Here is a 14374-nt window from a genome sequence, read left to right on the forward strand (position 1 = left end):
TCCACTTACTATAAAAATCGATCACGCAATAGACGTCACTGCTGTACGTATGTGAACGGTTGTTGTATTTTGCTTGTAAATGCTCTTTTTGTACTAAAGAAAGTTTGTAGGTCTTGAAATTACACTATAATTTCACATTAAGCAAAATATGAAGGATTATTTAATTTCTCCTGAATACGAAATATGTATATTATAATGCTAATGCAATAAACACGCGTGTTTGTTTGCAGGTCGCTGTCGGCTCTCTCTGCGTATCACAGCGGGGTGATGACACCCATGAAAATGAGAACAGAGTCTCAGTCCACGCTAAGACTGTACAGCGGGAGTCCAACACGCACGGATAAAGATCAAGTCTCCATCTCATCCTTTTACTACAAAGAGCGAGTAAGACCAACCTTCATACCTAAGCACAGCATGAGATCGGAGCATGAAGCTTTGCCAGGCCAAAGAGCTCAACACTAACACCAACATCATAAGAATTGTTTTCATTATAGAAGAATAGAAAAATACAAGAAGCACTCATCTGATAAAGCAGCACATAATAAAATCACTTTGTAATGTTTTTATAATTTAAAAACCCACTGGAGAGCCTTGAAATGCAAAGCTTTGTGTTAAAAGCGATGCATTGTCATAATTTCAATCGAAACAGGAAATAAGGGCGAGACATGCTGAGTTGCTCCTCCCACATTTGAAATAGCCAGTTGCGTTCAATTTAATTGGAAACTGATGAGAAGCTTTAACCATTATCACTAAGAAAATGTTACACTTTGAAGATTTTTTGAAAACCATTATACTTCAACATACATTTTGGGTTATTTTTGTGTGTCACATCCCATCATCATCTTCTTCCACCTGTGTATAAATGCACTTTTTTCTTGTTTCATTCTTTATTACTGTTGTTCTGTATTCTTTTCTGAAGCTGGTTTTGGTTACATGTTCCCCTCACTTTTGATACTGTCATCTGTTTTATCCAATCAGAAGCCCCCTCTGTTCGCCTCCCGTCGCTGGTCTGTGCAGACTATTCATGACTGTCCGGTATTGACCTCCGCCCATCCCCGTCTATTATTCTCTCTCATCTACTTCCTCTTTTTCTTGCTTTACTATGTTTGTGGCTCACGCTTAACAAATCACAGCTCATCATATTGTGCAACCTTTTTTTTGCTTATTTAGCAGGTGTTCAAGTATCTCATCATAACATTTTATATAAATTAAATCAATTCTCATATTGTCCAGTGAACTGATGATAATACCAAGGATGCAAAATGAGCAAAATGCAAAATAAGTCTAGGTTTTAGACCAAAAATATCAAATTTAAGTGATTTTGTGCATAAAACGGGCAAAAAAATGTGCCAATGGCGTAAGCAAAAAAATCTTAAACATTTTTCTTGAACACTAAATTCAAGAAAAATGGGGTTGCCCCATTGGCAGATTTTTTGCTTGTTTTGTGCACAAAATCACTTAAATTTGATATTTTTGGTCTGGGAACTAGACTTGTTTTCTTGTGCCGTTTTGCTCATCGGGAAAAAGCATCTTGGTTTGGGAATTTTTTTGATATTTTGACTGAAAACAAGACAAAAATACTAAGAACTTTTTTCTTGAAAGTCATTTTTTTGCAGTGTACATTTGCCACTTGTCAAGCGACTAGGGCTGTCTTTCCCAAAAGCATTGTTGTTTCCCTTGAACTCTATTGGTAACGACAGAACATGCGACCACAGTTTCTTTCGCGAAAAGCACCCCAGATCATGTTATTAAAACCTTTGAAACCATATTATTTGTTACCACCAGTGTTGGGGAAAGTTACTTTTAAAAGGAATGCATTACAATATTAAGTAACTCCCCAAAAAGTAACTAATTGCGTTACTTAGTTACCTTTCATGGAAAGTAAAGATTACGTTCCTTTTAAGTTACTTTTTCTGCCATCTCCGTTTCTGTCTCAAACTGTTCCCGCTCAGGCGCACAGAGTGCGTAATTTTATGTTAATATGTTCAGTTTAATTCAGTACAATATTTATATTTTTAAATTGAATTAATTAAACTAAAAACTTTTTTTTTAAATAACTCAAATATTAATGTGTACATTTATAAATAATGTGTTACTTTACTCGTTACTTCAGAAAAGTAATATTATTACTGTACGTAATGCGCGTTACTTGTAATGCGTTAACCCCAACTCTGGTTACCACCATGTCTTTTGCAGAGTGAAATGTTATTGAATATGTGATTTCTCTGTCGCTTGAAACGTTCTCTGAAAAAGACAAAAAAGAAAACGGTTTGCATTGTGGCTATTGCAAAAGCACACAATTGCGATGTCGATGCAAAAGCAATATATTGTGCAGCCCTAGTATAAATAATCTATAATCTACAAAGTAAAGGTGTTGGTTGTTTACCAATGACAGGTTTTGTGAAAAGTTAATTGTGGCAAACGCTTTTACACGGTTTTTGAAAATTCATAATAATTCACACTTTCTCTTACAGCGCATTTAACAAAAGATCAAAAAATGAAAAGGTCATATTTTTAAATCATTAAGGAGCAGTTTCCCGGACAGGGTTTAGATAAATCCAGTACTATGCCTTGGTTATATTAGGATATTTAAGTAGTTTTTACCAACAAACCTTGCAAAAAACAACATTGCCGTGCATCTTGAGACAAAACAATGGCCCTGATATATGGCAACTTAAGATATGTCAGTACAAGTTTTTTTTGTGTGTGTTCAAACATGCATTTATGTCTGGGACTGCTGAAATAAAAAAAAAGATTCATTGAATTTGCTCAATTTTTTAAGGCAAGTGGTTGAATGCAATTAAATTATCTAAATTTAGATATATCATTTAGTTGAACTTACTCAATTTGTTTTTCTTAGCACAATTGAGCAAAAATTGTCCTTTTTTGGGTGCCTTTTAAAATGCAAATGAGCTGATCTCTGCATTAAATAATGGCAGTGCCATGGTTGGATAGTGCAGATTAAGGGGAGGTATTATTATAACAAGATCCCCTTCTGACATCATAAGGGGAGCCAAATTTCAATTAGCTATTTTTTCACATGCTCAAAGAGAATGGTTTAACAAAACTAAGTTACTGGGTTGATCCTTTTTACATTTTCTGGGTTTTTAGAAGCTTTGGGGACCCAATTATAGCACTAAAACATGAAAAAAGACAGATTTTCATGATATGTCACCTTTAATATTTACTCTTATTATTCAGTCGCATGCAAAGCATGCTGGGAACTGGAAATCCTCACCCAGTTTTAGCAATATTGCTTTACTACAACACAAATTATTCATGCAGTCCCAACTGAAATGAGTCATGTTCACATAGGTTGATTTTAAAACACATATGATACACCTAGAAATCACTTAATATTTTTCATTAAAACCAAAAACGATATTGTTTTAAATGAGCAAATTTCAATTTTGTTGAATTTAATTAGTGTCCGAATCATGTTTTTTCAGTGTAGGATAAGCCTTGTCCACGAAACTGCCCCTTAATAATCTACAAATGATAACAAATTTTAATCTACAAAATATAACAATTATAATTTTGATAAAAAATTATGATGCATAATATTTAAAGAAATAATTCACCCAAAAATGAAAATTCTGTCATCATTTACTTGCCCTCATGTTGAGGTTCTTTACTCTGTTGCAAACAGAGTTTATTTTATGTTATTTTATGATAAATGTTGGTAACCGTCAGATGCTGGTGCTTATTAACATTTATTAACAGATTGTTTTGATCAGCGGAGAAAAGAAACTCATACTGGCTTAAAACAACATGAGGATAAGTAAATGATGACAGCATTTTTATTTTGGGCTGAATTATTCCATTAATATAAATGGGGTTTCACCTGATATTAATTTTCAAATATTCAGATGAGAATGTGATTAATTGTGTTGTTTGTCATGTGGTGGGATTCAGAAATCACGACGGTGGAAAGGCAAGCGAGAAGGATCGGACTTCAGCAACAGACCCATTAAACTGGCTGGCAAAGTCATTATTCAGGAAATCTCCTGTCTGCTTCCAGTGCACAAAGCGCTCGGGGAAACATACGTGTAGGTTTTGTTTTCATACACGGCACAAGACAGAAATACTTTACTCTTTCAGATTATATCTTATTTCTCTAACATTATATCCCATCATACACTGCGCTGACTGTCAATGTAACGTTATTTTACTTCGATTTTATCTTTTTGTTCACACCTGTGTCTGTTTCATTTCTTTCTCAGGCTCAATGTTAATGACATACAGGACACTTGTCAGAAGAATGGAGCAGCGGCACTAGCAGTGGGCCGTAGGGATTTAGCAAAGGTGACGCTTTATATATTTAGGATTTCCACGGGATAAGTTTAAGTAAAAACCTTAAAAGAAACCAATCCATCCTTCACTGCAATATCAATGCACGTACAAATATTATCCAGTAACATGCTGTAGTATGTGTAATACAAATCATGGGATAAATAAAACAAAGCATTTTTTAATATCTTAGTCAGGTAATGTAAGAGTTACCTTCATCCAGAATTGAGTACAAGAATGCATGTGGTGGTCATTGAAACTCTCTCTTGGTTACCGGGTTGAAAAAGCTCATAGTAAGCAGTTTTATGTTTATTTACAGTCTTTGGAGTTCATCCAAACTGACCATAATAATGCAGGCAGTGCTCAGTGTAATGTATCTCAATGCCTGCCTGGTGCAGACTGTATTAGGCTGGGGTTTATGGTCTGTCAAAACCAGTAAATATCAGCGGATTACATTGATCTGTGAGCCAGGGGGGAAGTATTACATTTTACATTATTCATTTAGCAGACGCTTTAATCCAAAGCGACATAATGTACAAATGAGAGAGCATGCAACAATTTTGTCTAAGGAGCCAACAAAGCTATGTTTAAGTTGTAGCTATTTGAATGATCAGGTTTATTATTTGTTTTTTCATTTTATGATGCACTGGATATGTATTTCCAGTGTGTTAGTCAAAGACATTCTGCATCTTTAAAGGGCCCATATTATGCAAAATATACTTTAACAAGATGTTTGGACTTTGGACATAAATGTGTGTTGGCAGTATGTGAACACAACCACCCTACAATGAAAAAAAATACACCCTCTGCTTCTTTTGTACAATAATTCCCATTAAAACAAATCAGCCTCATTAGACATGCTGTTTTGATTCTCTTGTTAATGTGATGTCACACTGATAAAGCCACAGCCACTGACTGACTGGTTAATTTTACCGAAAAGCTTTTCTAAGTGTGTTTGTTAGCATGTTGTAGCATTAATGCAGCTAAAGAGACTGTATTCACTGAAATCAGATCTATCTTTAACTTAAAGCGCTTGCTGTCTGTTTGTAAGGGGTGGTAGCTCATTTGCATTTAAAGGGACATGCATGAAAACAGCGCTTTTTCGCTTACACCCACATAGGAGCATATTTGACACGCTATAACAAATGATCTGTGGGGTATTTTTAGCTGAAACTTTAAAGACAAATTCTAGGTACACCTGAGACTTATATAGCATCTTGTAAAAATGGGCATAATATGTGCCCTTTATTATACAGTAAATGGCTGTCTATATTCATCTGTTTTATGTCCTCTGTAAGGTTTGGGCACTTTCCTCAGCTGCCACGAACTTTGACCTTAATCCAGATCCTGATCCTGATGCTGGGACACCGTGGGCCAAACATCCTTTTGGGCGACAACTGTTAGAGACCTTGCTTGAGTGGCGGTTTGTAAAGTGGCACCGGCATGTAAACATTGCACAAGGACAGTAAGTGATGAAACTATCATTGTGCATAATCTTGTTTCCTACAGGCTTGAGCACTACAGTCAAATGAGTGATGTTCAGAGTCTGGCCATGTTGTGTAGCGTCTTCAGAGGTCACAGTAGTCCTCAGGAATACTTCAGTTTATACGGACATCAGCAGCCACGGCCAGCCATCTTCACATCTCACCATTCACGTTATGTACGTACATCTCTGCGTTTTGTTTTATTTTATGTTAAAATGCTTTTTCTATTTTAGCTTAATGTGGAGAGTCCACTATAAGTAAGATTATTTGGCTGAACAACATCATTTGGTGGAGTTTTAGGAAATGTGTATGAAGTTTACTTTTTGCAGTTTCATTTGGTTTGACTATTGCACTGCAAAAATGACTTTCTTACTTACACTGCAAAAATGATTTTCAAGAAAAAAAATCTTATTTTTTTGTCTTGTTTTCAGTAAAAATATCTAAAAATTCTTAAATTAAGATGCTTTTTCTTGATGAGCAAAACGACCCAGAAATATCAAAGTTAAGGGATTTTGTGCATAAAACAAGCAAAAACTTGAACATTTTCCTAAACACTAAATTCAAGAGAGAAAAAAACAAGAAAAATTTGCTTACCTCATTGGCAGACTTTTTTTGCTTGTTTTATGCACAAAATCACTTAAATTTGAAATTTTTGGTCTGAAAACTAGACTTATTTTCTTGGGTCCTTTTGCTCTTCAAAAAAAAGAATCTAATTTAAGAATTCTTAGATATTTTTACTGAAAACAAGACAAAATTTTTTGTTTTTTCTTGAAAATCATTTTCTGCAGTGTAGTACTTACTTGTTTTTATACACATATCTAAAGATTCTTGAATCAAGATGTATTTTTCTTGATGAGCAAAATGAAGAAAATAAGTTTAGTTTTTAGACCAAAAAAAATCACATTTAAGTGAGTTTGTGCTTAAACCAAGCAAAAGAAATCTGCCAATGGGGTAAAAAACTTTTTTCTTAAACACTTAATTCAGGAAAAATTCAAGACAAATTTTCCTGCCCTATTGGCAGATTTTTGCTTGTTTTAAGCACAAATTTACTTAAATTTGATAGTTTTTGTCTAAAAACTAGACGACTTAAGTCGTTTGCATTACGGTACTGAAAACAAGACAAAAATACTAAGTAAAAAAGTATTTTTTTGCAATGTGCTGCCTTTAAAGTCCCTATGAAATTAAAACTGACATTTTTTTTATAGAATTTTGCAGTGTTCATTAAACTTATTTATCTGTATCGTTATTTATTTTTTAATTAATATCCCCTCATGAACTTTAATCAAAATCTGAAAATGTACTTTCGCCCTCTTAGCCGATCTTTCTCTGAGTCTTCAGACATTTGAACACAGGATCAGTTTCTATTTGAGCATAAACTTTTATAGACTTTTTTTTAAAATAAATTTGTTTGCTTGTGTCATTTAGCCCAGCTTTACCTCAGGTTCTGTAACATCTGGGTCGTGTTCAAGTACCTCAGATTCTGTACCAACTGCTTGGACAATGGGTGAGATTTCACAGCTTTATCGATATTATATTGTGTTAAATTAAAGCTGCAACATTTATGATTAAAAATAAACAAAAATAATTACATAAAAAATTCAGTTTTGCTTTGGCGATTGTTTCCAGAAAAACACGACCCCCTTAATGCGTCCAGCGGGAGGAGCGAGTCACGAGCAAGCGACAAACACAACATATTTTCCCTTACTTGGAAAGCTAAATAAGGCTTTCTTCTCATTACATCCAAAAAACACACTTCCTCTTTCGTGCCATTGTTTATTCTTGGTATAAAACAGAGCTGTAGTGTGCAGTGATGTCTGTGACTTTTACTAAAAAAAAAAAATGCTAATGAGCATCCTCGCTGTTCTAACTCTGATTGATGTGTGGGGGCGTGCTTTTCTGGGGAAAGTGCCCATAAAAGGAATATGGGGTCAATGATACGTAACGGGTACCCATGTTTGAAAAAAACTTTCGAAACTTGTAATAAAGAGTAGGCATGAGTTTTGCCCAGAAACACTCACGCGCTCAACTGCTTTTTTGACATGCTGCATTTGTTTAGCATTAACTGTGTTAAAACGTAAGAATGCATTAATTACTTTATAAAAATTAACTATTAATAAATAATATTTATTGTGAGATATAGTCACCGTAGTTTCATTCCTACTTTGAAATGGTTGCTTTTATGAAATAAATCCTGAAATAATAAACCTAAATGAAGTGTGCAGCTGACAAATGCAACACCCAAAGGACTTTTTGATGTGTTCATAAAGTATTCACATAATAAAATGTACTAGGTTAAATATATATACATGTTTACTGGTGGTTGTGAATGGTTGATCTGTCAAGTTTCTGGTGGTCGTGAATCAGAACATGCACCGCCATGGGTAGAATCTTCCCCAGATGATTATCGATTGGCAAATCAGATTTACGCTGACCCACGAGAGCGAGAAAAAGAGCAGCATGACATGAACAAAAGGTAAACATCACCACTCAACCAAGCCCACAGCTTGTCTCCACATGATTAATTCAGGATGTGACTGAGTCCTTCTCATCCACAGGTTATTGGATCCTTCCAATTCTTTGCAGTTTGATGATTTTAAGAAATGTTACGGCGAAATCCTGCACCGCTGGGGCTTGAGGGAAAAGAGGGCAGAGGTTCTCAAATTTGTTTCTTGTCCTCCAGAACCCCACAAAGGCATAGGTACGCTAATGCAATGTACCTAAATACCACATAAGCTTCTGTAGGATCTGTGACATTTAGGGGTGGTTTCCTGGACAGGGCTTCTACTAGTCTCAGACTAAAATGCATGTTTGAGCTGCCTAAATTTAAAAACGTCTTGCACTGACATCTTAAGCTATGATTGTAAAAACTACTTAAATGTCCTTATATAACTAAGGACTAGTCCTAGATTAATCCAAACGCTGTCTGGAAAACTGCTCCATGGGGTTGAAAATTTCAGGAATTTTGGAAACTTTCCATGAAAATTACATGATGGGAATAATGGGAATTGTGGCACATGGATGAAAAAGAGTCAGATGTGGAGGAAGCTAATGTTTGTATGTAATACAGTGTGTATATATTACTCAAAATTTACAAAAAAAATCTATTGATTCCTTAAGTTTACAACTCCTGAAATTCCTGAGCTTTGCAATAACCCTAATGACATTTTTTTAAAGTAGTATAAATGTGCAACTAATTAATTCTTCAATGAGTTAACATTCAGTATGAAAAAGTAAATTTTGTATCCTTTTATCTATCATGCAAACTTTACGAAATGTACAGATTTTACAAAAAAGTGACTTGCATTGCATTTAAGTATGCATTATTATGTATGCGTGTATCGAAAACGCTGCTAATGCAATGCTCTTCGAGCTATGGGAACAAATATTAGAGAGTCACAATATTAAATATCATGTTGCAAAGACAAGTTTAGCAAGAATTTAGTCAAACACTATGGGCTCTATTTTAATGATCCAAGCGCACTGTCTAAAGAGCACTGTCTAAATGGGCGTGTCCGAATCCACTTTTGCTAATTTAACGGGGAAAATGGTTTGTGTGCCAAGCGCACAGTCTAATGCTGTGTTTACACCAGCCACGGTAGAGGCGTCAATCGCGAGTGATTTCAATGTTAAGTCAATGTGAAGACGCGTTGACGCGTGTCTGGAGGTCTCGCGACGTGGATGAGGCGTTTGGCGCGGCGCGGTAGATGCAATTTAGCCTCATTCGCGTGTCTAGTTCGCGCAAATGGCACTAATTGAGCAGCTGGTGTGGTACGCGCAAATGGTGCTTTTGTGCATTTTGCATTTGACGCGAATTTGTGGCTGACGCCCGAGTTGAAAAATTTGAACTTTGGCGGATTTTCGCGCCGCGCTAACCAATCAGGTGCCTGTTTGCTGCTTTGGCGGCAGCCCCGCCCGGAGTCACTCATTCAACATGAAGGAACGCTTGATATTGTCCGTAAGCAGTCTTCCGGAGCTATAAGACGCAAGTTATTATTTCTATAGAGACAGGAATAAAATGGAAGAGTGTCAGTGAGGACATTGGGCAACCAGGTAAGTTGTAAATACACATTTCACTTTTGAGTCACGTGAAGTTTTATGGACCCGCGCCTTTTATTTTCCCCCTATAGTAAGGTTACCAAATACAAACCGGTAACTCTCTCGATAAATGCACAATCAACATCGCATAGCACTTGCCCCTTCCAGAAGAAACGGATTTTGCCTCTGACGTGCGTCAAATGCTTGCTTTTTCTGCGTGTCTACTTCGCCCTAGACGCGCAAATGCATTCAAACTGTTCTAGCGGCAAACTAGGCACGGTAGACACGATTTTGACACCTCAAACGCGGTTGGTGTAAACACAGCTTAAAAGGGAGGTTCCTATTCTCCTAATGAGTAATAGGTGTGTTTTAGGCGTAACATGCAATAAACCATTGAGAATCTCAGCTCTCATCCCCTTTAAAAGCCAGTTGCGCTGGCACCATGCCAATTCCCTATTTAGAAAGCGGAATTTGTAAACTGAAAAACTAAGCAGAGGAAGAAGACCACCAGTTTAAGATTGATGTTAAAAAACTGTGTTGTTTTTATTTGTATTTAAACTGTTATTTCTTTTTTGGATTAAACATTTTCTTTCAGTCATGGAAGTAAAATTAGCAGGCTTTTAATTGATGTGAATGTTTGGATAGCCTACATGGTTAGTGTAATCTCAAAGAATAATTTACAAATATGCAAGAAAAGGTTTGTACTCTAAAAATACTTTATTTGTAACAAACACAAGATAAATTGTTTTTACAAACGTGTGGAGAGCCGAAACGTTTCAGCACTCCGACAGCGCCTTGAGTGCTTTGAAAAGCATTACTAAAGAAAGGTTTTCATCTCACCAAATCCACATGTACAAAGTCATCATATAAAATAAATCTGTGGGGTAGCATTAAAAAACATAAAAAATACAATATTTGCATTTTTTTAAAGCAAAACATTCAATTACTTACCAGGCTACAAGTGAAGCTGCTTTTTCTCTGCAAAAAATGATTTTCAAGAAAACATTTTCTTAGTATTTTTGTCTTGTTTTCAGTAAAAAATATCTAAATGAAGAGTTTCGTTGCAAAACGAGATAACTACGAGATAACTACCGTTTTTTTAATTGTTCAGAAATCTCGTTTTTTTGGTTGTGCATTCCAATTAATATCAATTCAACTGCATTTGGTGGTTTGTTTTGATTTAAAGCTTCATAACTTAAAAAATACAGCTACGTAGCACCAGGAAACAAAATAATAACATGATAACATAATAATAAACATGTTTTGTCAAAAATGTTAAAAAATGGATTTATCTCGTTTTGCAACGAAACTCTTCAAATATTTTTAAATTAAGATGCTTTTTCTTGATAAGCAAAACGACCCAAAAAAATAAGTCTAGTTTTAGACCAAAAATATGAAATTAAAGTGATTTTGTGCATAAAACAAGCAAAAAAATCTGCCAATGGGGTAAATTTTCCTTGAAATTAGTGTTCAAGAAAAATTGTCAAGATTTTTTTGCTTATCCCATTGGCAGATTTATTTGCTTGTTTTATGCACAAAATCACTTAAATTTGATATTTTTGGCCTAAAAACTAGACTTGTTGTCTTGGGTCGTTTTGCTTATCAAGAAAAAGCATCTTAATTTAAGAATTTTTACATATTTTTACCGAAAACAAGACAAAAATACTAAGATTTTTTTTCTTAAAATTATTTTTTGCAGTGTACACCTTGTAATGTCTCATAATCAGTACTCATGTATGTCCAAGAGACTCAATAATAATCTTTAACATTAAATCCTAAAACCGTTTAGGTGCTGCTAGGTCATAAGCAGCAAACGCGTGTTGTCGTCACGTTTATAGGCGCATATTACTAACTCGCTCTTTAAATAACAAAAACAATATTGCGTTATTTACCTTAGACAAGGTTTTTGTTGGTCAATGACGTAGTCTATTATTTATTTGCCTCCAAATAGCAACGCGCCAACAATGCGGCTGAACACACCTCGTTTTCAGACCTGAAAGCTCATGGTCGCAAAATTGCGCGCAAATGCATTTGATATTTAAACAAAGTGACGCTAAATGTCAAAATGATAACTGCGCCAGGTTAAACTAGCAAAATACACTTGTGTTGCGCATTGCGCTGTGTGTATGATAGGGCCCTATATTGTGTATTTATTGACATATTTCTTTCTTTTTTCTTTCATTTCTTTTCTTTGATGTGTAGAGTTTGGCGTTTACTGCTGTCACTGTCGCAGTCAGGCCCGTGGCACCCAGTGTGCCGTCTGCAAGCGCTTCACTTTCCAGTGTGCGATCTGTCACGTGGCCGTACGCGGTTCCTCAAACTTCTGCCTGAGCTGTGGCCACGGAGGACACACCAGTCACATGATGGACTGGTTCCGATCTCAGGACGTCTGCCCCACCGGTTGCGGCTGCCATTGCCTTTTGCAAAGCACTTTCTGAACGTTAAAAACCCTGAAGACTTAAATCATCAGTTTACACAACAAAATGAAAATTCTGTCAACATTTACTCAGTGACATTTTTAACATTTCTGTATGACCTTCTCTCTTCTGTGAAACAGTACGAGAGCGTTTGATAGATTGTATTGGTAGTAATTAGTCCCTATGGGGATTAAGTAAAAGTATATTAAAAGTAGTATAAAGCTTTGATATGGCTTAATGAAATTCGGAATATAATGCATGGGTCAATATGTACCATTTTTATGGTGCTTTTGTGTTTCTTTGTTTTTTTAAGCTTCACTTCCCATTTATTGTAAGTACTGACAGAATTTTATTTTTTGTTAGCTGTTACTTTAAGAGAGCAAAGTTTGATTTTATCAGGATATGCCTCATAATTCTTGGTACTGTAAGAACTACTCTGTGAAGACGTTGAGAGAAACAGACTAACAACAACTGACTGTTTATTGGTTAAATTATGTTCTGTGAAGGAGACTCAAAGCCTAGTTAGTGAAGGTTAAATTGTGAAATTGTGCACATTTCTACCTTTTGAATCGAGTATATTATGTATTTGCTCTGCAGGTTGCCAACAAATTCATCTGTAAAGCATTTAAAAGGGAAAGAAATTTATACCTAGTTGTTGATTTTTTTTTGTTAAACCATGATTTTTTTCTGATGTTTTTGTTGCTCTTTTCAAGTTGAAAAGATCATTTAAAAGATTGTTTTTGAGATGTCTTATGGATAAACCAGTATTTACAGTATGTGTGCCATAAGAATGTAAAAAGGTTTGAGAGGACAGTTATCAGTATGCCAATTGATTTGTAGTAATGCTGCAAGAAATCTTTCTGCAATCGTATTGAATGTCTTCATAACAATGCAAATAAACTTTTTTCATTACTACCTCGTAAATCAACAGGCAAAATTTATATTGTTTTTTTTTTAACTTAATAGCAAATAAAGCTAATAAGAATGTAATAGACTTGTTTACTTTTATTTTCTGTTTGATTGTTCGTTTTAATATCACATGACAGCTACTTGCTATACCTGCAGATTTTCCAAATCACATTTCTGAAGAAATCAATAGAAAATCTATGAAATAATAACCATTTTTGAATGATCATAATTAGGGAGTGGAAAATATAAAACCATATTATCACTAATAATACATGCACTATACACAGATGCTTTACCTCCTTGTGTGCCTTACATTTTTCATATACTTTTCCTTTAGTTTTCTGGTAGGCTATATTTTTGACATCTTACAGTGCGAAGGTCTTTTCCTCACAAGAAAGCATTCAACACACAAACACTTATATTAATAAAAATATGACTTGCTTAATTTTTGACATGCATTTTATAATACTGTTTAAAGCCCACATGAAATTAAAATTAAACTTTTTTCCTTTTAGTATAAATACGTTAGGCTTAAGAAAAAAAAATTTGCATAAAGAAGATATAAAATCTATAGTTTGGCACGTGCCAAAGTCTCTAATTTTATGAAATCATCCTACACTTTTGTTACAGTATGACTTTGCCATAAATGAAATGCTATTGGTTATTTTAATAAAGGGGAAGGGTCTTCTGGATAGTTCTCAATTAGCACTTCAGTGGGCCTTTAATGTTTAACATTCATGATTTCACATTCTGAATGTTTCCCATACAGCAAAAAAATTATATTTTTTTGGCCAGAAATGTATTTTAAATATATGCTAAATACATTTTGTAGAAAGTGAAGCTTAATTAAATTTATTTTTGAATTTTAAATTATATTTCGTTTTAACCTTCATATTTTACCATATATTTCAAAATGTACTTCGGTGCAACAAATGTTTTTTATTATTATTTTACAACTTATATGGCAAAAAATAAATTTTCCTGGCCAAGTTTGTATAAAATGTATAATACAATATTAAATGATAAGTACTTTAAATATATTTAAAATATACAAAAATATGTTGATGCATTTTTTGTAAAGATATTTCAAAATATATTTCAGTATTTTTTGGCAATTTTGTATATTTTGAAATATATTCAAAATTATAATTATATTTGTTTGTAGATTAAGTAGATTAAGGTTAGTTATGGATAGTGATCTAGCTCAGTGATTCCCAAACTTTTTCAGCGTGCGGCCCC

At 34.6% G+C, this 14374-nt stretch overlaps 1 protein-coding gene across 3 annotated transcripts in view; it reads left to right on the plus strand.

Moving 5' to 3' along the window:
- Positions 1-13216, plus strand: part of wdr59 (WD repeat domain 59) — a 22712-nt gene extending 9496 nt beyond the window's left edge. Inside the window, exons 18-27 of one of the 3 annotated variants that reach the window (XM_055173636.2) lie at positions 231-384; positions 979-1035; positions 3916-4049; positions 4224-4305; positions 5589-5701; positions 5800-5950; positions 7200-7278; positions 8118-8247; positions 8330-8472; positions 12012-13216. In XM_055173636.2, the coding sequence (XP_055029611.1) occupies positions 231-384; positions 979-1035; positions 3916-4049; positions 4224-4305; positions 5589-5701; positions 5800-5950; positions 7200-7278; positions 8118-8247; positions 8330-8472; positions 12012-12247 (1279 nt within the window). In that variant the 3' untranslated portion in view covers positions 12248-13216. Of the gene's footprint in view, positions 1-230; positions 385-978; positions 1036-2474; positions 2506-3915; positions 4050-4223; positions 4306-5588; positions 5702-5799; positions 5951-7199; positions 7279-8117; positions 8248-8329; positions 8473-12011 lie in introns of those variants that run through there. The other 2 variants (XM_055173637.2, XM_055173638.2) reach the window with 2 other exon arrangements.
- Positions 13217-14374: the final 1158 nt, after the last annotated feature.

This window comes from Misgurnus anguillicaudatus, chromosome 15, assembly GCF_027580225.2.
Source record: "Misgurnus anguillicaudatus chromosome 15, ASM2758022v2, whole genome shotgun sequence".
NCBI classification, from domain to species: Eukaryota; Metazoa; Chordata; class Actinopteri; order Cypriniformes; family Cobitidae; genus Misgurnus; species Misgurnus anguillicaudatus.